This window comes from Mycteria americana, chromosome 23, assembly GCF_035582795.1.
Source record: "Mycteria americana isolate JAX WOST 10 ecotype Jacksonville Zoo and Gardens chromosome 23, USCA_MyAme_1.0, whole genome shotgun sequence".
Lineage (NCBI taxonomy): Eukaryota > Metazoa > Chordata > Aves > Ciconiiformes > Ciconiidae > Mycteria > Mycteria americana.
This window is the reverse complement of record NC_134387.1, coordinates 5,258,373-5,280,855: the sequence shown is the minus strand read 5'-3', so window position 1 is coordinate 5,280,855 and position 22,483 is coordinate 5,258,373. Positions and strand designations below refer to the sequence as shown.

Sequence of the window (22,483 nt, the reverse complement as noted above, 5' to 3'; positions counted from 1 at the left end):
CCCAGGAGAGGACCAAGCCAGAGCCGCGGAGGAGCTGGCTGAGTTTCTCGCCCGCAGTCCGCCGGGGTCAAGGGCAGGCCCTCCTTGTTTCCACGTGCTGCCAAAGGCGTTTGCTCCTCTCCTCTCCTCTCCTCTCCGCTCCTCTCCTCTCCTCTCCTCTCCTCTCCTCTCCTCTCCTCTCCTCTCCTCTCCTCTCCTCTCCTCTCCTCTCCTCTCCTCTTCTCCCTTCCCTTCCCTTCTCTCTTCTCTCTTCTCTCTTCTCTCTTCTCTCTTCTCTCTTCTCTTCTCTTCTCTTCTCTTCTCTTCTCTTCTCTTCTCTTCTCTTCTCTTCTCTTCTCTTCTCTTCTCTTCTCTTCTCTTCTCTTCTCTTCTCCTCTGCTCTCCTCTCCTCTCCTCTCCTCTCCTCTCCTCTCCTCTCCTCTCCTCTCCCCCGCTCGCTGCCTTTGCACCGCGGGGCCAGCTCCCAGCACCCAGCCGCACAGGGCTGGATGCGCCGGCGGTTCGATCGGTGTTCGTCCCACTGCGGTCCCTGGGGATGGATTTATTTAAAACCCTTGAGACACCAAAATCTGGTCCTCTCTTGGCTGCTTTTAGGGCTCATGCCTGGTTCGCCGGCTGCCCTGGGAATTAAAGAGATGTTCAATCCAGCAGCACCCGCTGGACAGGCCGAGCCTGTGATGCAGCAGTGAAATGGTTAAAAATAACCTTCAACCAACTACTTAAATAACAGCCTCCGCTGAGACAGCCGCAGCTGTCTGACAAGCAGCGATGCTCAGGCATCAGATGTTGCGGAGAAAATATCCGCTGCTGTTTTAACGGGTCTTTGCCAGGGAGCCTGGGAAGGGCTGGGAAACTTGAGGATGGGATGGAGACGGCGCGGGGCGGGGAGCACCTGGCCACCCCACGCCTCGGGGGCCGGATCCCCACCCCGGACCTTCCGCAGGACACACGGGTCTGGTGGCTGAACCCCTTCGGGTTTGAAATGTGGGGGTTGGAGCCGCACGTGCTGCTAATAAGAGGATTTATCCGGATAAAGCTCTTCGGTGGGTGTCCCAGCCTCCCTTCCCAGCCCTGGGATGCTGTGATGGGGATGCGGGTGGGTGACCCTGGGTGACAGGAGCGGAACCCCCTCCTTTGACGGCGCCGGGGACGAGGGGCCGGGGAAGTGCCCCACTCCGCTGGCAGGGGGGGGGGCTTCAATGCATGTCATTAAGAAGAGCAGAGCTAATGAGCCAGAAAGAAAACCGAAAGGCAGAAATAACCCGCAGAGAGACTGGCGGCAGCAGCAGCCCGCTCCGGCTGAGGGACAAGCAGCACGGCCCCGTGCCGGGTGGGTTTCGGGGTCTCTCCCAGCACGGGGGTCCGGGGACAGCGAGCTCCCACGGAGCTGCCCACCTTTCCCCGGGATGCGCAGCGTCGGTTAGCGCGGCACAGGGGTGAGTCAGGCCGGCGCAGACGAGACACGCTGACCTGACCTGCCTGTCGAGCTGTGCTCATGTGGTCCCGGCTGGGAAAGTTTTAAAATTTCCCTTGCCGAGGCCACGTGAGCCGCAGCTCCCCGTGCTCTAGCCCGGGCTGCGCCGGCACCATCCGGGGAAGGAACCCCCGCTTTGCCTTTGGCAGGATAGCTCCTTGCCCTTGCTGGGGGTCCCGCGGGTGGCCCCTCGCCCCAGGGTGCACCCATCCGAAATGAAGCAGCGGGGACGGTCCCGTCGTGTCTTGGGGGTCTCGGTCGCTTGCCTCCATCCTTGCCGGGCAGCGTTTTGGGAGACGGCAGCCCTGTCCCCGCGCTGCGCGGGGCGGAGGGGAGCTGGGAGTTGGCGCGTGTTGTGTCAGCCCCGTTTGAGCAATCCCTTGCTAAACCATCTCCACGTCTGATCCTTATCTGCGTGCTCCAAGGTGGCGGTGATGCAACTCCCGAGGCTCAGGGGGCCCGATTCAGGCTCAGCGAAGACGTGGCCTGATTTCGCAGCCAACGAGACCTCTCCCTGCTTCCGATCCCGCTAGCCAGGCAGTTACCAGCCGTTTTGCTGAGGGTTTCTGCTGCCTGGCAAGGATTTCCCACCCCAGCCACGTCCCGTGAAAGGATTTGAAGTCCTTTTGCACCCAACGAGCATCCCCAGCCCAGCGCTTCTGGCGTGCCCGAAGACATGCTGTTACTGCTGCAAATGCATCCGTACCCCCAAGAAAGCCCCTCGGGGCATGGCACGGGGCCAGGACGGCACGGCACGGCACGGCACGGCTGCTCCTTACCCAGCGAGACCCGCTCCTCGGGGCTCAGGGCGATGGCCTCGTGAGCCGGCTGCTCGTACAGGCGGAGCTGGTAGCGGTGGTACCCACTGCGGGGTGGGGGCGTGGGCCGGACGTAATCTGGGGGTGCAAAAGAGAAGGGCTGAGCGTCCCGCCGAGCGGGACCCGCTTCCCACCGTAACCGCGCGCCCACCACCCCGCTTCCAGGCTGGGCTCGGCTCTCCCACCCAGCGCCGTGCGCCGAAGCCCCTCGCCACGCGTGGGGCTGGAGAGAGAAAGCGCTCGGCAGCTCAGGTGTTTCACGGGCAAGAGCAGCCGCTGCGCCCACCCAAACCCCCCCCCTCCCTTATCGCTGCCCGGATCCCCCCCATCTGCCTGGGGGCCAGCTCCTGTTTTCCTTCTCCTGAAATAACCTGCCCCCAACCTCCCGCTGTGCCAGCCACCGCCCTCTCCTCCTCCTCCTCCTCCTCCTCCTCTTTCAACTTCAGAGCCCCGGGGTGCTCCTCGCCTCTGTGCCGAGCGCTTCGACCTCTCCTCCATCACCCTTCCCATCTCTGCACCGTCCCTGCCATGCCCCCTCCCCGTTCCCCCCGTGCTGGCTGCAGCCTCCCCCCTGGGTAGGGCCACGTTGGAGGGGACAACGTGCTGGAGGGGACAAGCCTGAGACCCCCGGCACCCCGCCGGCACCGTGTTCAGCACCCCTCGCCCTCGCGGCTGCCCCACGGGGGTCTGGGGTGCCTGGCACGCTGCCGGCTGGGCTCCAGCTGCCGGGCTTTTGAAGTCCTCCTGCGCCCAACTTTGGTGGGGGAGGACGCTCTTGTGGTCGAAGCGATGGGTTCTCAGGTGCTGGAAGTCCGGGGCCGGTTCCTCGCCTTGCTGCAGATGTTCAGCATGCAGGCGAGCACGTCCCCGGCTGCACATCGCACCGCCTGCACGCCCTTAACCCAGCCGAAGAGGGAGCGAGCAGCGCACAGCTGCCCAGATGTGGGGCCCGCAGCTGGCTCGGGGCATAGCTGCCTCATCACCGGCGGGCGAGGACAGAGATGGCCGATCGTCCCCGGGAGAGGGACATCCCCGGGGAGAGACCCCCCCTGATGCTCGGCACTGCCGATGCCGGCAGCCGCCCCTCGCTCTCCTCCGTCGGGGACGGGAGGACGCGATGACGAGGGACAAGAGGCTGAAGCTCCTCCAGGACTCAGTCACCCGCAGCCGGGCGAGCCCCCGGCCCCTCTGCCCCGCTCCCTCGGGCTGTAAACTCCGTGAGCCGCGTCTGGCCTGTTTTGAACTGAAAGTCTTTGTTCGTGCAACATCACAGAAGTTGTTGGGATTCACCCGCTTTTATCTTGTGTTTTTCTTTTTGATTATATCCCCCCCCTCCCCCTTTCTGCACTGGTTTGGAGCTCTTCCAACCGCTGGGGAGTTTTTTTAACCACTTTTGCCTCTAGAAAAATAAGAGAAAAAGTGGCTTCTATTTCAGACAGCGCCCAGCTAACCACGGCTCAGCTGCGCCCTGCGGGAACCCCTCGTGTCCCTCCCTCGCGTCCTGCCGTGCTCGTCCCCACTGGGCACAGCCAGCTCCGCCACCGCCTCATCGCATCTCCCAGCTTGGGCTGCAGGAGACCCCGTCCCCCGGTCGGGGTCCGCACTCACCCGTCAGCACGTGCCCTTTGACGTCCCCCGTCCTCAGATCCGCGCCCTGAAAGGACAAGAAGAGGGGGGTGAGGAGCTGCCAAGACCCCTGGGAGAGGGACGTGGGGGGACGAACCCCTCCTGCCCCCCCCCGCTGCACCCGCTTCTCCCCAGGGATTCGTTTTCCGACGTTTTGGGTGTTTTCCTCGCAAAAGTCGTTAGGGAGCAAACCTTTCCGGGGTGCATCGCTGGGCCGGGGCCGGGGGAAGGAGCGCGCCGGGGGCTTTCTTTGGTTATTTGGGATTTAGAGGCTCGGTGCACAGTGCCGGGGCACACAGGCGATGCCGTCACCGTGCTGTCACCCGCACATGGGGACCATGAGCGATCTGGTGATCCGGACCGGTGACGCGGGCTGTGGCACACCGGGAAAGCCACGGTAGCCCGTTAAAAGCCTCGGTGCCGCTCGACACGCAGGGTTTTGGGAGGGGTGAACCACGCCGGGTGGGAAGGGGCAGGCAGCGGCGGACCGTGGCGATCTGCGCCGGCGTCCCCGTGGCAAAGCTTTGCCCCGTCGTGGTGGTTTTGCTCTCAACCAAAACTCCTGCCTGGCGAGCAAGCCCCACCGCCGGCAGGCTTGGCTCTCCGTCCCTGGCCTGGGACACTTGCCTGGAGGACGGAGGCTTTGCCGAGACCGCTGAGCATCCCTCGGGGACTGGGTTAATGGCAAGGGGGCAGCGGCGGGAGCTTCGGCCGCATCCTGGCCCTGCGCAAGCCACCTCACCCCTGACCTGCTGTGCTATTCCCGGCCGGCACCCACCTCCCACCGATGCCGCCAGAGCTCGTAAATCCTCTCCTACGGCACCCGTTATTCCAGTCCTGCCCACACATGCGCTGCTGCCAGGGCTCCTCCGTCCTAACCTGCCCTGGGAGTTATTACCCCGAAAAAAAGATGCATCAGATAACCGCAAGCAAAAGCGCACGCGGGGAACATGGTCGGTTCCCCGGCTCTTTGGGATCAAAGCTTTGCTTTCTCCAAAAAGAAAGCTGCTTTGCACTGAGTCACGGCTGGCGACAGCCTCCTGTGAGCTGCCTGTGGCACAGCGAGGTCACTGGGAAGCCAAGCGCCCGCCCGGGTCCCTGGCTATCGGCTCCCCCATGCTGGCTCGCCACCTTGGCAGCCGGAGCCGAAAATATCCCGATGACAGAGAGGGGATGACTAAGATTTTGGGCAATGACTGGCAGGTTTGGAGGCCTTGGCTCACAGGGGGAGGGGAAGGCGGCAGGCAGACTGCCGGGGGAGAAGCACCCCAGGGCGTGCCGGGGGGGGGACGGGACACGAGGCCGCGGGGCTGCGCTGGCTGCCCTCTCCCTGCCTCGTCTGCCCAGATGTGCGAGCGCAACCTGCCCAGACGCGCACGCCCGCTCCGTCCAGACGCAGATGCCCGCTCCGTCCAGATGTGCATCCCCAGCCCGCCCACGCGCGCACGCCCGCTCCGCCCAGACGCCGCGCATGCCTCCTCCATCCAGATGTGCACATCTGCTCTACCCAGCCGCGCGTGCCCAGCCCCTCCAGCTGCGCCCGCTCCCTCAGATGTGCCGCTGCTGGGCTGCAGGGCCGGGCTGGCGGAGGAAGCTCGCAGCAAACCCCGAGCTTGCCGCACGGCCGGGCCGGCTGCCAGTCCCCGCTCTTCAAAGGCAGGGACTGAGGCTTTTTTCTGTTCTGGGTAGGGCTGCTCCCGTGCGGGGACCTCGCTGCTATTCCTGGCTTTGCCATGGGCTTATCGGGAGAGGCCAGGCCTCCTCCCTGTTTTCCTCCCTGCTGATGTGGGTTGCCTGCTCGCCCCAAGACGCAGTGGGTTCTGGCTAGCCCCGGGGATGGGAGAGTCAAAGGATAAAGTTCCTTTCAAGAGGCGAGAACAGGAAGAGGGCGGGAGGGAGAAAGTCGGGATGAGCGCTGTAAACCCTGCCTGGTGTTTTTTAATAGCAAACAGCTCTTCTGAAAGCAAGGGAGCAAACTCTGCTCGCAAGGGGCACGGGCTGCCGGGCCGCGGGGGAGGCTGGAGGGGTTGGGTGCGAAGCCCCGCTTGCTCCTGCGAGCTTTCCTTCCCGGGGTCCCGCTGCCTTCCCGGAGCGAGGGGGACCTGCAGCTGGGAAGAGGGTTTGTGTTAGCGTGGGGGGACTGGTTTGCAGGGAGGAATAAACCCCCCCTCCAGCCCCTTGCCCCTTTGCTGAAATGCCGGCGAGGGTGAGGGGAGCATCGCACGCCAGCAGCCCCCGAAGATCCCTGCCACGAGCGGAGCTAATGGACGCTGATGAGCTGCTGTGTTTATTAATGCCCTTTTATGAGAGCATTAATAGTTCCTAATGACACCATTTGAGCTTCCCAGCCTTTTATCTTCTCTTTCTCTCTTTCCCCCGCCGAGGACACAGTGTAGGAGGTGGCATTAGATATTTCCACCCTCCGGTCCGTGCTGTGCGGTGCCGAGTGCTGGTGGAGCACGGGATGCTGGTGGGATGCTTGCGCAGAGACCTGGACAGCCTTAAAAATCTGTACCACACAATTTCTGCGCCAGGAGCTCCTCTCTGTGCTCTTTTCCTTGGCCAAAAGAGTGGAGAAAATTATCCCCCCCCCGTTCCCGACACCCCTTTGCCGAGCCGGACGCCGGCTGTGCCGAAGCTCCCCGGTAGATCGCGGCCAGCCCTCGGTGTTGCTGGCTGCAAGTTGCAGCGTAGGGTGGGGGGGAGTAAATAAATACAAATAAATTAAGAAGGCAGTGAGTCACATTTTGTTTTCCTCTTGATCTTTTTTTTTTTTTTTTTTTTTTCCCTTCCTTTCTTTTCTTCCCCCTCTCCAGAACGTGTCTGATCCCATCGGAGAGGAGGGGAAAGGGATGGGTGGTGAGCGCACCAACGATTTGCCCGGGTGAGGACGGAGGGTTATGGAAAGTGGGTGTGGGAATCAGCACAATCGCTGGCAGGGGACCAGGACAAACAGATGACGGATGGGACCCAGGGCTGCGCAGCAGAGCAGGGTTGGGCTGCTGCCGCCTCACCAGGAGCACGCCCCAGCCCGGCCCCGGGGACCCCAGGGACCCCACGGGACCCACCCGGGGGCTGGGGGGCCGCGTCCCGTGGGGCGGCAGCCGAGGTGCCGGCCCGGCAGCACGCTGATATGATTAACCAACAATTAGCCAAGTGGGGAAGTTAATCCCCAAACAAACAGGGCTCCTCCTGAGCTGCTCGCTTACGGCACGCTAGCTTGACGGGGGGAAGGCGGCTTCAAAGCCGGCACAGCCAGGAGCCCAGATTTGTTATTCTCTCTTTCTGTGATCTTTATAATGAGGTCAGGATTTATGAATTGGCTCTCGGGAGTGCAGGGGAGCATCCCAGGAAGGGCAGAGCCGCCGGGATGGCAATCCAGCCTCCTGCAAGCAGAGCGGAGGCTCAAACGCGGAATAAAGGCAAAAGATGCTAATTGCAGCTGGATACGGATCTGTTCGACCACGTCCTTGCAGGGGAAGGTGCACGCTTTGGGCTTTCCTCCTCTCCACCAAAGCCAGCACCAGCTGGGAGGATCGCTCCCAGGAACGTCTGGGCTCATCCTCCTTTCCAACAAAAAGCATGTGAGAAAAATCCTGGTCCAAGAGAAACTCTCCCTCCAATTATTTCTGCACGGAGGGAGGCCGTGAGAGAGCAGGGCAGGGCCCGGCGAGCTCCCAGCACTCCCAAATTCTGGCGTTTCCCAGCTCAGCTGCCCGTTTGCATTTTAGCTCGCGTCCACGCCGATCCCGGTGCTGGGGCATGGGATGGTGCCGAACCGCCCCGGCTCGCCCACGCCGTGCCGACCCTCTCCCTGCCAGCACGGCTCCAGACCACCCTTGCTTTTCCGATCACCGTCAAGCTGGGGTTTTGTGCCTGAAGGAGGCTGTCAGCCCCTACCATGCAAATCCTTTTTTTATTATAAATGTCACATCCCGTTATGCCAACGTCGTTATGCCACTGAATTAAAGCTTGGCGCGTCCACGTCGTGTTCTCTCCATCGGGAAAGGAATTAGTAGAAATAGAAAAAAATACAGAGAAAGACATGGAAGGAAAGCCCACCAAGGTGGGGATGTCACCTCCGGCCGGGGAGGTCCCTGCGCTGCCGGGAGGGGAAGGGCATGGTGGGGAAGGGTCTCTCCCGGCTACTGTATTACTCAGCAAAGTGTTTTAACAGCAGATTCCCAGGGCAGGGAACGACTTAGCGCAGGCGATGGTGGGAAGAGACCCCGGGTGCTCAGGGCCACGGAGGTTTGTGGGGAGCTCGTGCACACAGGGAGCAGGGATGGTCCCCGGCATCCCCAGTCTGGGACAGCCCCCTACACCCAAATCCACCCGCCCAGCTGCCTGCGGCCGCACACTTCGGAGGAAACCAGAGCCCCCTCCCTGTCTTTCTGCAGTAGAAACGCGGCGGTTTGGCTTTAACAAGGCTGCAACTTTCAGCGTCGCAGCAGACCCAGCTGGGTGCGTGCACACCCCGGCTGGTACCACGCTGCCCGGCCCGGCCACCGTGCCTGCTGGCTGCTGACCAGGTAAAGCAGGTTGAAAGCTGGGAAATGGAGGATTACGACCGTCCTGGCACCCCACACACGCTTTTGGCTGCCCAGCCCCGGGGACGCAGATCCCTGCACCCCTCCTGCTGCTCCCCAGAACATCCCAGGGGTGCCTGAGCCCTCTCCTGCTTCGTCTCCACGTGCTCAGCCCTGAGCTGGGAGAACCACGGTCACCTCGCTGCAGAGAGGAGACCGAGGGTTGTGTCCCCAAAGCCACAGATAAACCCACACCAAAGCCCGGCAGAGCACCCAGAGACGGTGCCGGATCCCATTGCGCCCCAAATCCAGAGAAACCTCCCCTTCCTGCTGCAACCGGACCAGCTTTCCCAACCCCAGATGTTATCCTCAGCCTCCTGCTCCCTGGTGCTTCCCCAGTTCAGCCCCAGTTCCTGGATCCTCGGGATGACTCAGGGCCCTCGGTTTTCGCTCAGAGCCCGTTCCGTTCCCCTGGCACAGCTGGAGAGGTGGCACAGGCGACCCCGGACCCGAGGCAGAAACGATGCCCAGCATCTCACCGCCACCGAAACACGGGTACCCCACGCCTCCAGCCTAACTTTCCGCCCGGCTCTTAATTGCCCAGCCGCTTTGCTTTTCATGCGTGCAAATGACAGGAGATTAATCCGCTGCTCGAGAGCCTCCTGCTCCTCTCTGCAGGGTCCGGCGATGCACGGTCCGGCGCCGCGTCCCCGGGGACCTGCCGAGCTACGTGGGGCTGGATACGTGCCATTGCCCCAGCCAAAGATTCCCCCGTCACCCATAGCCCGAGCCCATTATTTTAATTTCCTTTAACTCTCACGGCGTTTCACCATTCCGGGTGATATTTGGCTTGCTCGCTGTCAGTCTGCGCACGAAAGTTTGATAAACCACAGCCGAGCCACATACAGGCGCAGAAAGAGTGGAAAAGGTGCATTTCTTTCTGTGGGGAACTTCTCTTTAGGGCAGATCCAGAACATCAGCGAGCGGTGAGGAAAAGCGAAACCCAGGCGGATTGGTACCCCACAGCCGCTGGATCTGCCTGTCTGTGGATTGACGCTGCTACGAGCACCGAAACCGGGTGTTTTTAATATCAGCATCATGCCAGGACACCGTTCCTCAGCAGGCAGCGACCGCCAAATAGACGGTGCTGCACGAATCCGCACCGATGCGCTACACAGCCTCATCCAAAAAAATGAACCGAGGCTCGTTGGAGCCCCTGGGGAAGCTCACTGCAAGTCCCCGAGGGTCCCCGAGGAGCAGAAGCAGCTCGAGGGGTCCCGCTGCCAGCCCCGGTCCCCAAGGGAAGCACTGCTCTGCCCGGGTTGGAGCAGGACTGGGTGGCCACGCTGGGACGTCACCGCTCCGACACGGCTCCAACGAGCATCTCCCCTGGCTTTCCGGGGTCAGCATCGCCGCCGAGTTACCCCGATTGCTTTTAGGATTATTAGGTAGCGATTACAGCTTCTTGGCGTGGCCCGGCTTTTTTTTCTAGATCGCTATAAATGGGGAAGGCTACCATAAAAATATATTGAAAAATAAATATCAGGCACGGTTGTAATTTAAATTAATGCTTGTCTGATACACCCTAATGCCCCAGGGAAGGACATGCTATAGGGTTATTAAGTAAGCAAAATAAACATAAATCACCTCGGTGTTTGGCTCGTTGCAAGATTTTTTAATCTAGGAGCATGAAAACAGCAGAGACAAAATGCTGCACTTAATAACCCGAACCATTCAGGCTCCGCATGCTGCAGAGACCTTCACCCGGCTCCTGCCTCCCTCCTAGAAGCCCAAGGACGGCGTTTCCAGTGCCAGAACATCCTATTTCAAAAGAGAGAGGCTCTGCTGGGTGGATTTCCAGCGAGCAATAGATACCTGCCTGGCTTAGGCGTTGCTGGCACACACGCTCTGCCTATCTGCACCTTTCCTTTACGATCTAGGTGAGGGGTCCGAGCCAGCGGGGCGGAGGCCGTGATGACACCTGGATGGTTTTGAAACTTCAGCCAAAACACTTCTGTTGAAAAAGGAGGTGGTTGGTGGTTTGGGGTTTTTTTGGGTTTTTTTTTTTTGTTTTTTTTTTCTTAAAACACCCGTGATATTATAGAGGCAGAGGGTAGCGCTGGGATGGGGGGGACGGGATGCAGGATGCTGAGCCCCGGCCCCAGATGCGCGGCCAAGCCGCTGCAGGAGGGCACGCGAGATGCGGCTTCGCCAGGACACTCGCAGCGTGGGTATAAGCGATGGCTTTGGGAGTCGAGGTTGGCTGGCTTGCCAAGAAACTGCATGAAGGAGTTTTCTTGCTACCCCTTCTCTCCTGGGTCCCTGGCAGAGAAGCGTCAGGGTTCGTTTAAGCGAGAAAATTGCACCGGTTGACTAAAAAGATGATTTAAGTCAGCTTATGGAAAAGGCGGTACATGCTCTGATCGCTGTCTACACCGGCTCTGCCTTGCTTTCATTCACAGTGGCTGAAAGCTGGAGCGGCAGCGGGCAGGCAGCAGGCAGCAGCGGGCAGGCAGCAGGCAGCAGCGGGCAGGCAGCAGGCAGCGGCGCACGGTGGGGTGGCTGCAACCCGCCGCGCCCAAAAGACCCTTTTGGAGAGCCTTGCAATCGCGTCCTGTGCGGTTACACCCCGTCTCCCAGCCCCTGGGCCTCTGTTGTAAACCGGGATGATAAATGATGGATGCGATTGCTAAGAACAACAGGGATGTTGATAGCAACCCCAGGGGTGTGTTAGGAAGCTGCGTGGATGCCGGGCTCCGCGGCTGGCTGGGTTTAATATCGCCGCGGTGTTGCAATTGCGGGCGAGCTCACGGCGGAGCTGTCTGCCAGATGAGTCACCCTGACCCACTGGCCCGGTGCTGGCCCGCCGAGGGGAGGGCTGGGGTGGGCTTCGTGCCGCGCGCGATCCAGCCGGGACCTCCCGCAGACACCCCCTGCCTCCTGGGTGCCGGGGGGATAACGCCCGAGGCTGCGGTGCCGGTGTGGGAAGCGGTGCTGGGTTAGGAGGAGGAGGAGGAGGAAGGCCTGAGGATGGCTCAGGTGCGGGGGGCAGAAGGGGAAGGGCACTTTTTGCACCTCGCCGAGGTTCTGCTCGCTGTGGCAGGGTGGCACTGCTCAAACACCCCGCTTGCAACACCGATTTTCCCAGCAGCCGCCGGACCACACCTGCATCGCTCCCCACGGCTGCTTTGCTGCGCCGGGCTTTGGCGCAAGCCCCGGTCCTTCTCCAGGAGCTCCGCCGGGATCTCCCTCCATTCCCCCCATGGGGCCGGGGGACAGGTACCCCTCGATGTCCCCAGCGCTCGCTGGGGCCCCCCCGGCACCCCCAGTTCTGATGGGGCATCTGCAAAACGCTGCAACAGCTCCAGAGGAAGGTGCGCGATGAGGGGTTTCAAAGCCACGAGCAAAGCCCCCGAGATTTCAACGCGGGGAACAAGCTTGAACTGGCCAGAAAAAGGGCTGGGTAGGACCGAAAAAGCCTTTTCCCGGGTCTCTACAGTTCTTGAGAGCGAAAAACTTGTTTGCTCTGCCTGCATGTAGCTTTAAGATGAGCTTGCTTTTCCAGCAGCAGATTTCCGGAGGATTCTTGGAGAAACACCAAATTTTGCCTAATTCAGTCATTTAAAGGTCTGTAGCCCGATTCTGTGTGGACGAGAGCAGAGCTTGCACTGAAACCCTCCCCTGGGGCCAGGCGCAGGCCAGCCATGAGGATGCACCCACGGGGAGACTCTGCCCACGGCTTCGCCTTTGGGGACGGGAATATATTTGCTCCGGTGGTTGCAAAGCACCAGCACGTTCCCAGCGCTGCCACTGTCCAAGCAGTAGTAAACAGTAATAAATACGTCCGTGGGGCACGTGGGCCTGAACGTCTCGCACGTGTCCCGTGCATCACTCCACAAGGCGTAACCAAGCTGGCAGAGATGCTCCAAGCTTCAGCCTGGTCCAAGAGGAGAGGATGGTGAGGAGGGCAGGAGCCCATGGGTGCTGGAGGCAGTGATGCTCGGTGCGCAGGCTACTCTCAGACACGATGGGAGGCTCTTACGGATGAAAATACAGCCCCGCCACCTCCTACCGTGCTGCAAGGCTTTGGGAGGACAGAAAAACCTGATGTTTTCCAGCCACCAGCCAGCCTTCCCAAAAGAAGCATCCCCTCCCACCTCTCCGGGGTGGTCCTGCGTTTCAGAGCGGGTTTTTGCACCGCTGACGTGCTGCAAAGGCCGGGTCCACGCCGATGCACCGGCGACAACCGGGGTTGAAAGCCCAGGGCCCGAAACCGGGGCACGAGCCCCGATGTTGCGGGGTGCTAGCCGGCGATGAGGACCAACAGAGCCTGGTGAGCCGGCGGGCAGGACGCCGCGCCCGTCGCTCTCCCGGCCGCTACGGGGATGCTGCATCCCGCCCTGGCAGCCAAGCCCCGGCGCGGGGGGGGGCACCTCGGGGCTGGAGGGCGGCCGTGGGTGCCTGCGCACGCCGCAAACCTCCCCTGCAAATTCCTCCTCCCTGGGGTGTCTGATCCCCGGCCCAGCCACCTTCCTGGGCGCGGGGGCAGATCAAAGCCCGCGCGTGCCAGCCCTCCCACTGCTCTGGGCCAACTTGGCTATTTCGGCTCCGCTAATCTGATGGGAGCGCTGGGGAAGGAGCGTGGGGTTGGGGGGGGTTGATTTTTTTTCTTGATTTTTTTTTTTTTTTTTTCTTCTCCCTCCTTCCGTTGGCCAAAAAGTCTCCTCTTCGCATTCTGATGACGACAGCCCCGGCCGGGACCCGCCGGGAGGGGAACGTGCTGTCTGGCCCTCGCCAGCGCATCCGGGCTGCCGTGGGCTCGGCCTCGCCGTCCCCCCTCCAAGCCACTTCCTGACTTGGCAGCACTTGGAGGGAGAGTCCAGAGCAGCCCCTGGGACAGGAGAAACTCCAACAGGAAACATCCTTCGCTGGAGCAGCACGAGCTCTCCCCCCTCTTCCCTCCTGCTTGTTATTTTTTTTCGGGGAGCGGCGGGTTCTTGAAGGATGGAGCTTTGGGACGCTCACGAGCCCTTCGCATCCATTTAGACGATGGGAAAGAGCCAAGCGCGCCTTTTCGCCAGCGCTTTTTGCCGCTGAGCATCCTACGGCCCCCGGCTCAAGGCAGATCTGCACCGGGGCTGCTGACCCTCCCACACCCCCCCCCCCGCCGCAGACCTGCACCCCAGCAGGCAGCGGCTGCCTGCAGGCAGAAGCCGTGCAGGCAGAGGTCTGGCATCGCCCGTCCCGAGGACGAGGGGTTAACGGCAGCGGCGCTGCTGTTGCTGCACGGCTGGCGGGCGCTCAGCGCTGCAGCTGCCAAGGCTGCTCCGGCGGTGCCACGGACTTCCCTTTCTTCCATAAAAGTCCACCGGATCCGGGCTCCCGTGGGATGCTCTCGGCACGGGAAGGAGGGGGCCAAGCCGCCCTACCTGGGGCGCGTGCAAGCGCCGGGGGCTGTTTGTGCAATGCCCCATGCGCCTCCCAAAAAAAACCACCTTGGCAGCTAGGAGCCAGCACTTGGGCTCCGGCGAGGGAAAACTCATTTTTGACGTATTTCGGGGGCGGCGAGGCGTGCAGCGGCCCTTTTTCAGCCCGGCTGGGCGAGGACGCGGGGAAAGCCGGGAGGTGATGGCGAGGCTGGGGCTGGGCAGCGCGGACACGTGCGGTGTTTCACCATCGCTCAAACAGCCCTGCTCTTCTCCGGGCTGGGGCTCGGACCCCTGGCTCCTTGTCCGGGGGCGGGGGGGGGGGGTGTGTGCAAAAGTGGCGGAGAGGCTCGTGGGAAGCGGGGAGAGGAGAAGCGGAGGGGGTTTCCCCCCAGGGATGCCCACTGGTGCTGCCGGAGGCTATTTCTGCACCATCTCCTTGACCAAACCATGCTTTCCTGCCAGCCGGGGCTGGGACAGCCCCCCCAGCCCCCAAAACAATAGCTCCCTCCCTCCAGCCCCGATTATTTGTGGTGGCAGTGCAAATATAAAGACCAAGCGGTCCCTTCCCAGCCCTCTTCCCAAACCAAGGGGTCAAAATTGCATTTTCCCAGGTGCTCGGATGAAGCAGAAATGACGATATAAGCCGACCGCGAGAGCTGCTGTTACCTACAGGGATGCTCGAGCTGGCCCCACGCAGGCAGCGCAGCCTGGTTTGAGTTCAAACCCCACAGATTTAGGACCGATCTACATCCTAACTCCTAACCAGGGCCACCGCAGGGAGCCGAAGCAGGTCCCGATGCGTGGGTGGGCATCCCCGAGGCAGGCTAGGTGGGGGTCCGACCCCGACCCCACAACCAGCTCGCAGCCTCTCGGCTTGCAGGCGGCACAACGCGAGCCCTGTATCACTTATAGCAGCAGACAAGATGTCATCACGCCAAGAGGCCGGGGCTTGCATCAGAAGTGTCTTGCAACGAAGAAAGCCAAATTTTTACAGGAGAGGCGCACACGCTCGCTCTCACACACACACACACACACACACCAAGCCTCGGTAATTAACTTAATAGGTTTCTTACAGAATGCCCTGTGAGTGATGCTCAACATATTCAAGTGTTGACAAGACGGCGCTGAACCCGACGCCTACCCAACGGGCAAACCAGGCACCGAGCGCAGACACACCTTCGTTGTCTGAAACTTGTAGTAAAACTCCAAACCCGCCCTTGTGAAATGGGGAGCCGAGCAGATGGGGCTGCGTAACCCTTCACCTCCCGGCACCCGGGCCCAGAGCCTGGCAGGACACGTGCGAGGTAGCGGTGGGTCATCCCCGAGAGGGAAAAATGCATTTATAAAGCTAGAAGCAACCGCAGATGTTTCCACACGCGTGTTCAGGAGCTGTTACTGATGGGTTTTAGCCCACCGGGACCATTCGCTGAGCACTGAAATAAATGAGCAACTTTTCCTTCATCTATAAAAGTATTCACCCCTTAGAAATCCGCTGTAAATCCAGGGGAGGTGAACACGGTGTTGTCCTCCGGATTTGCTCCAGCTCAATATTTGGGCCGCTAATACAAAAAAGGGCCGAGCATCCCCCGGCACTGCCGGACGGTCCCTCCCCGTGTCTCACCTGGATTCTCCCAGTTCCCAGAGGAGCCGCTCCCTTTCCTCCCACCCTCGGAAAGTCTTTCCTCTAAAGGGCACGATTTTGGTTAATCCGTGCTTGATGCCGTGGCTGGCCTCGGCCCCCCAGCTGAGGAAAGCCAAGCCACGTCGTCAATGCAGCGCCGTGGCCCGACACAAGACCGAACACCCTCCTGAAGAGCCAACAGCACCCACGGTCACCCCCAAAAAAAGAAGGGGGGAAAAAAAAAAATATCTCTGGAAGAGGGATTAATGGGGAAACCTGTTTGGATGGAGATGTTTTGTAAGAGGCAGCAGAGAGCCGTCTCCCGCTGACTCGGGGTGGGATCTTGAGTCAGGAAAATTGCTTAAGAAAGGGTGGTCGTTCGTACAGGTTTCGCCAGGTTGGGAAACGTTCTCCCAGCGGCTGGGACCCGCATTGTACAACGCGTGGAGCAATCGCCAGCACTGTCATCATTATGCTGATGAGCACCCAAACCCGTCGGGCTCCCTTGGCGTCCCCGCCGCCCGCTCCGTGCCGGCTGGGTCTCTCCGCAGCTGCACCCTCTTGCTATCGCACGGGGATCAGCTCCAGCAGGCTCCGGGGGGAAAGTCTTTCAGCGGCTGCTGGCGATGCTTCACGAGCCTCGCAGCACCCGCTGGAGCAGGCAACGGGCTCATTCCAACATGTCACATCATCTGGAAACGTTTCAGCCGTTTTAGAGGAAGGGAGGGCTGGCCCGCAGCCGGGACACCGGGTTTGGGTGGCTCCTTGCCTGCCTCCCCGTCCCCCTGCACGCTGCAACCTCAGGGCAGGCGCAGGGCACTGCGGGGATGCAGGAGCTGCGGTTATTCCTATTTTGAAGAGATGCAAAAGGCATTTCGAAGGTTTGGATCAACTGAGTAAACGCACCAGAACCTGGGGCGCAGCTATTTTAGGGGACTTTTCCACCGGGAGCACACAGACTGCATCCGAAGAGTGCGGATGCTGCAACAGGCAGCCGATGCTGCTCACTGCAGACAAGACCTGGGCTGCAGAGAGCCGAATTCACGGGGCTACAGTGGGATTAAATTAAGGATTTAGCTGGGAATTAGCTCTGTATTGTCAGGGAATTAAAGCTTTACCTGCGCATTGCAGACGGAGGCTTAAAGGTTTTACAAACACCTTAGATTTACAGCTCTCCGAAATTTCGACACCGTTGGGTTTACCCTGCCAGGGAGGATTTTGACCAGGTCGGGACGGTTCCCCTGACGAAACACATGCCAGCGGCAACGGCGGTGGGAGCGGGGGCCCAGGCTTTGCCCACGGCCACGTGGCACCCAAAAGCAACCCCAAACCCTGCGAAGAGCCTGCCCGGGCTCTTGCAGAGATGGAGCCAAGTGGGATCAAACCCTAAAACGAGCCTTGCCCTGCCACGCGGTGTAAAGCCATCGATTCAGCAGTCATTGGAGAAGGAGTCTTTGCTCTAAGGTCTCTTTCCTCTCCCCATAAAGCACCGTGGTACCCAGGACGGCTTGTGGGAGCCGGAGCATCCCTTCCACCAGCACCTCCACCAGCAATGGGTGCTGGGGGGCTTCCCTCGGTCCTTAAAGCACATAATCAAGGTGAGACCCGGAGGGGGCTGTGGAGTAGCAAAGGCAGCAAGCCCCGCGAACCCAGCAGCACCTTCCCGAGAGCTTTGAAGGGTGAAAGCCTGGCGTGACGCAGGGGAAACGCGTCCCAAACACCCTGCAAAGCCAGGGCTACGCCGGCTGCACGCTGGCCCGCTATCAGCTGCCGATCGGGTATTGCACGGCAGGCAATGGCAGCCCTGTTGCATGCGTCGTGCAAACAGCCTGCCAGCAAGGCCGGGCAGAGGTGCAGGAGCTGTGCAATGCCCAGCCCGGGGCTAGCAGGCTCACCCACACACTGGGAACGGGAGCTCTTGCTTGTAGCCCAGCGCGAGGATGAGCCCTGATGGCAGGCGGATAAGGCCGCCCTTACGTAAGGCTCGGGGTTGCGTGGAGGATGCGCGGCGGGAGCAGACTTGCTCTGGCCCTGGGCTGCCTGCGGCACGGCCAGCCTAGCCCGGCCGGTGCCCACGGCCCCGGGATGGATCCGGTCCCGCGTATGCCTGCACACGGTGGGACGTGCAGCGCCGTGCACCGACAGAGCCAGCGGGAAGAAGAGCTGGGGCTCTTGTCCCCTGCTCCGTCCCCCAAGCTGACGGTCCTCTCCCCATCCCGGTGCCTACGGCCGGCTGCTCCCTTCCCACTCCTTTGGTACAGAGAGGTGCAAAATAGGTTGTTGTTCACGAGGGCGCTGGTGATTATTAATAATAACTCGGCTCCTTCGTGCTCCAGTTTCCTCAGCGCTTTGGCAGGGTGCCACCGGGGCCCAGTGATTTAGTGCAACTTAATTATTCCCGGCGTTTCATCACCTCTTGTTTTTGATGTCTGTGTCTCTGTCAGTGCCTCACCTTTGTGACTAAGAGAGCCGGGGAAAGAAACTGGTGGAAAAGGGAGAGAAAGGGGGAAAAACCCTAAGCCGGAGGCTGTGGAGCTGCTGGTCGGTGGCGAGGCAGGCGGGGAGGCTCGGGGAGGCATCCCATGGGGATGCTCGGTGCGTCCCCACCGTGGCGTGGGGCCGTGCATGCATGGGGAGCCCGGCCATGGGATGCGGGGGGCTCTCACCCAAAACCACCCGTGGTTTCAAGCCTTGGCTGTTGCTCCCAGCAGCAGAGCGAGCAACAGTTCGTGTCTGCTGCTCGTCAAAGGGAAAGGACGGCGTCGGACCTTGCCTGCCCCTTAAACACCTCCATGGGGGAGCGAGCGGCTGCCCCGGCCCCGGGAAGCGTTGGCTTTGCTGGATTTGGCTCCGGAGCGCCCGTGTGAGCAAATGGGGGCTGCCAGATGGAGGCCGGTAATAGGATTCCCACGGCTCCCGGTCCTCCATCCCCGCCGCAGAGGCCAGGCTTGAGGAGCCACAAGCGGAGCCGGCACCGGCTCCCAGGACGGTGCCTTGCCTCCACCTTGCACCCGCTGCACCCAGCGAGGGGGCGTGGGGGGACAGCGGGGACACGCGGGGGGACACAGGGGGAATGCAGGGATGTGCGTGGGGGACAAGCTGCCCCCGGGAAGGAGGGCTCGGGGCCGGCAGGTCTCGGGCAGCGTGGGGAGCATCCTGCAGGCGTGCAGCTGGGCGGGGGACGAGCGACGCACAGCGGGGCCCGGCGCTGCCCCCAGTCTGCGGGATTTCCCTGAGAAGATAAAGCCAGGAGCAGGCAGGGTGAGGCAGCCGCCGTCATCCGCCAGACGTTTAACCCGGGACGGCAGGACGCAGCGACGGAAAACGGAAAGAGACTCCATGAACTGCTAAAGAGCCGCTTTGGGGTGCAATAAGGGTGCCTAAGCTGGGTCCCCCACCTGCTCCCCCCATCCCTCGTCCCCCCCGTGCTGGTGCCACGGAGGAGGGCTACGACGGCCGGCGCATCCCTTCCAGCGAGAGCCGCGTATCAGCATCGATAAAGCGAGCACCGCAGCAAACCAACGGGGCTTTGCACTGGGTAAAGCCACTGCGCTAAGCTAAACTCTGTTTGAAATAGCAATACTTCCTTTTCCTATAGTATTTTCCATCCATTCATTTCCAAGCATGTTAGAAAATTGGGTGGGTGTCAGTAACCACATTTTATAGGTGCAGAAGCGCTGGTTCAGCGTGTTCAGTCACTAAACTGGTGTCGGTGCTGGGATTAAAGCACCTTCCCGCGCTGGCAGGCGCCCAGTCCCATCCCCAGCCGAGGGGCCGGGACCCCGCAGCCCTGCGGCATCGCCGTGGCCGTGGGAATATCCCTAACCGTGGCGAGGTGCTGCCGGGAGAGGCTGGGGGTCCCCCGCCCCGTCTTGCCGAGCAGCTCGGGCAGCTCGTTAGGCTGGGGCGCTTCCACGTTCAGTGAAATACGGCAGCTTTGCGCTTCCGAAGGGAGCGGCAACGCAGGGCTCGACAGCCGAGGGGAATGCAGCTGCGTATCCCTGTCTGCTTGGGATGCAGGACGGGATACAGGGCCGGGATACAGGGCCGGGATGTAGCGCTGGGGTGCGGGGTTGGGATGCAAGGTTGGGATGCGGCACAGGGATGCAGGGTCGGGATGCAGGGCTGGGATGTGGCATTGGGATGCAGGGCTGGGATGCAGGGTTGGGATATAGCGCTGGGATGCAGGGTTGGGATGCAGGGCTGGGATGTAGCACAGGGATGCAAGGTTGGGATGCAGGGCTGGCATGTGGCATTGGGATGCAGGGCTGGGATGTAGCACAGGGATGCAGGGCTGGGATGCAAGGTTGGGATATAGCGCTGGGATGCAGGGCTGGGATGTAGCACAGGGATGCAGGGCTGGGATGCAAGGTTGGGATATAGCATTGGGATGCAAGGTTGGGATGCAAGGTTGGGATATAGCGCTGGGATGCAGGGCTGGGATGCAAGGTTGGGATATAGCATTGGGATGCAAGGTTGGGATGCAGGGCTGGGATGCAAGGTTGGGATATAGCATTGGGATGCAAGGTTGGGATGCAAGGTTGGGATATAGCGCTGGGATGCAGGGCTGGGATGCAGGGCTGGGATGCAAGGTTGGGATATAGCATTGGGATGCAAGGTTGGGATGCAGGGCTGGGATGCAAGGTTGGGATATAGCGCTGGGATGCAGGGCTGGGATGCAGGGCTGGGATGCAAGGTTGGGATATAGCGCTGGGATGCAGGGCTGGGATGCAGGGCTGGGATGCAGGGTTGGGATATAGCGTTGGGATGCAAGGTTGGGATGCAGGGCTGGGATGCAAGGTTGGGATATAGCGCTGGGATGCAGGGCTGGGATGCAGGGCTGGGATGCAGGGCTGGGATGCAGGGTTGGGATATAGCGCTGGGATGCAAGGTTGGGATGCAGGGCTGGGATGTAGCACAGGGATGCAAGGTTGGGATGCAGGGCTGGGATGCAAGGTTGGGATATAGCGTTGGGATGCAAGGTTGGGATGCAGGGCTGGGATGCAAGGTTGGGATATAGCGCTGGGATGCAGGGCTGGGATGCAGGGCTGGGATGCAGGGTTGGGATATAGCGTTGGGATGCAAGGTTGGGATGCAGGGCTGGGATGCAAGGTTGGGATATAGCACTGGGATGCAGGGCTGGGATATAGCACTGGGATGCAGGGCTGGGATATAGCACTGGGATGCAGGGCTGGGATGCAGGGCTGGGATGCGGGCTGGATTGTTGGCTGGGATGCTCACACTCCGGGGGGCGGCAGGGCGGCTCAGCAGGTGCCCGGCCGGAGCGGAGGATGCTCCATGGGCCAGCCGGGGCCCGGCACCGCCTTGCCTGCAGAGCCGGGGTGGTGGGAAGCCACGGGGCCAGGCCGGCTCAGCATCCCTGGGAGGGCACCCAGCGGCAGGGAAACCCAGGCTCCGCTCCAGGCCACGCAAAACTCTGCGAAGCGCCAGCAAACTGGGGAGTGGGGGGACGAGAAAGCCAGGAATTTTCATTAAAGGGGGAGGGAAAAAAAAAAAAAAAAAGAAAAAAGTATTTCCAGTATTTCCCTCTGTGTCTTTGGCCTGGTGCAGCCCTTCTGCTCACTGCTCTGTTTATACATGATAGACAACTAATTAACATCCAAGCCTCTTGAAAGGTCTTTTCAGAGGTAATGTACTGACAGAGGATGTCAGTAAGGAGCAGTGATTTGTCTAAGCAGTGATCACATTGTTTCAGACTGAATGAGGTGAATATTAAACTGCTTTAAATGCACTCTTCATAAAGCACTAATTACATACTCCCGGGGGAGTACGGGCAAGGAATACTAAACAGCAGAAAAGTCAACAGAGTGCTTTTTATAGTATGTTGCTGGGTTCTGTGTTTTTCTGTCTTTCTTTCTCTTGTGCGCTCTCTCTCGCGCTCACTCTCTCTCTCTCTTTTACAGTAAAATCACAGCACGCTGAAGAATACACATTTATAGCACAATGGTTCACATCTAATTATATGGCAATCATTAGTTTTAACCTGCGTGTATTATATTTTCTTTGATATATTGTGCCCCCCGGCATCTCTTCGCATAGAAGACTTCCAATGGCATTTTCTCCCCTCCCTTGAAAAAATGTGCTTTTTTCCATCATTAGCATTTGCTTATAATTTTTTTTTTTTCCCTAAACAAAAATTTTAAATTGGCAGGAATAAAAGGGGCAAGGAGGGGAGGAGGAGAAATTCGTTTAATCAAAATAAGAATCTGTTCCCTCCCTCCTGGAATCGTGCACTTTATTATTACCAAGGTAACTCCACTGGGTTTTTAAAGAGACAAGGAAATACAGAATGGGCCATTAATGAATTCCTGCAGATCCTGCTGCACTCCTGGTCTAGCTCAGCCCGACATCCTGATGGGGTGAACAACTACTCCATGCATTATTTATTTTTTTAATAGCACGACATGGGGGCGGGGGGAGATCGAAGTAACCACAAACCAAATCCTCCCTGCACAGAGAACCTCGAGATCCTCTTATCCAATAAGAGGGGAAAAAAAAAAAAAAAAAAAAGAGCAGCATGTGGCAGGGCCCGGCGTCCTCGAGGAACTTGCTGCTTCCTCCCGGGCAGCGAAGCGACAGTGCCAGGAGGAGACGGTGGGGACAGGGATGATGGGGACAGCGGCCGTTTGGCCACTGCCGATGTCCCCCCAGATGCCTAGGGTATAGCTAAAATGCACAAGGTCTGGCTCATACGCATAGCGTCTGGCTCAAATACACAAGGTCTGGCTCAAATACACAAGGTCTGGCTCAAATACGCAAGGTCTGGCTCAAACACGTAGGGTCTGGCTCAAATACACAAGGTATGGCTCAAACACGTAGGGTATGCCTCAAATGCATAGGGTAGGTTCCATAAACATGGGGTACGGCTCAAATGCATAGCGTCGGATTCATACGCATAGGGTAGGATTCGAATGCATAGGTTTTGGTTCAAACGCACAAGGTATGGCTCAAATATGTAGGGTATG

General features: G+C 60.1%; 1 protein-coding gene across 2 annotated transcripts in view; it reads right to left on the bottom strand.

The window, feature by feature from the left end:
* The window catches only part of PEBP4 (phosphatidylethanolamine binding protein 4), an 82,012-nt gene that overhangs the window by 5,471 nt on the left and 54,058 nt on the right, over positions 1-22,483 (bottom strand). For both annotated transcript variants that reach the window (XM_075523490.1, XM_075523491.1), the window contains exons 6-7: positions 3,901-3,946; positions 2,254-2,370 (exon numbers count right to left, since the gene is read on the bottom strand). In XM_075523490.1, the coding sequence (XP_075379605.1) occupies positions 2,254-2,370; positions 3,901-3,946 (163 nt within the window). The remainder of the gene's footprint in view (positions 1-2,253; positions 2,371-3,900; positions 3,947-22,483) is intronic.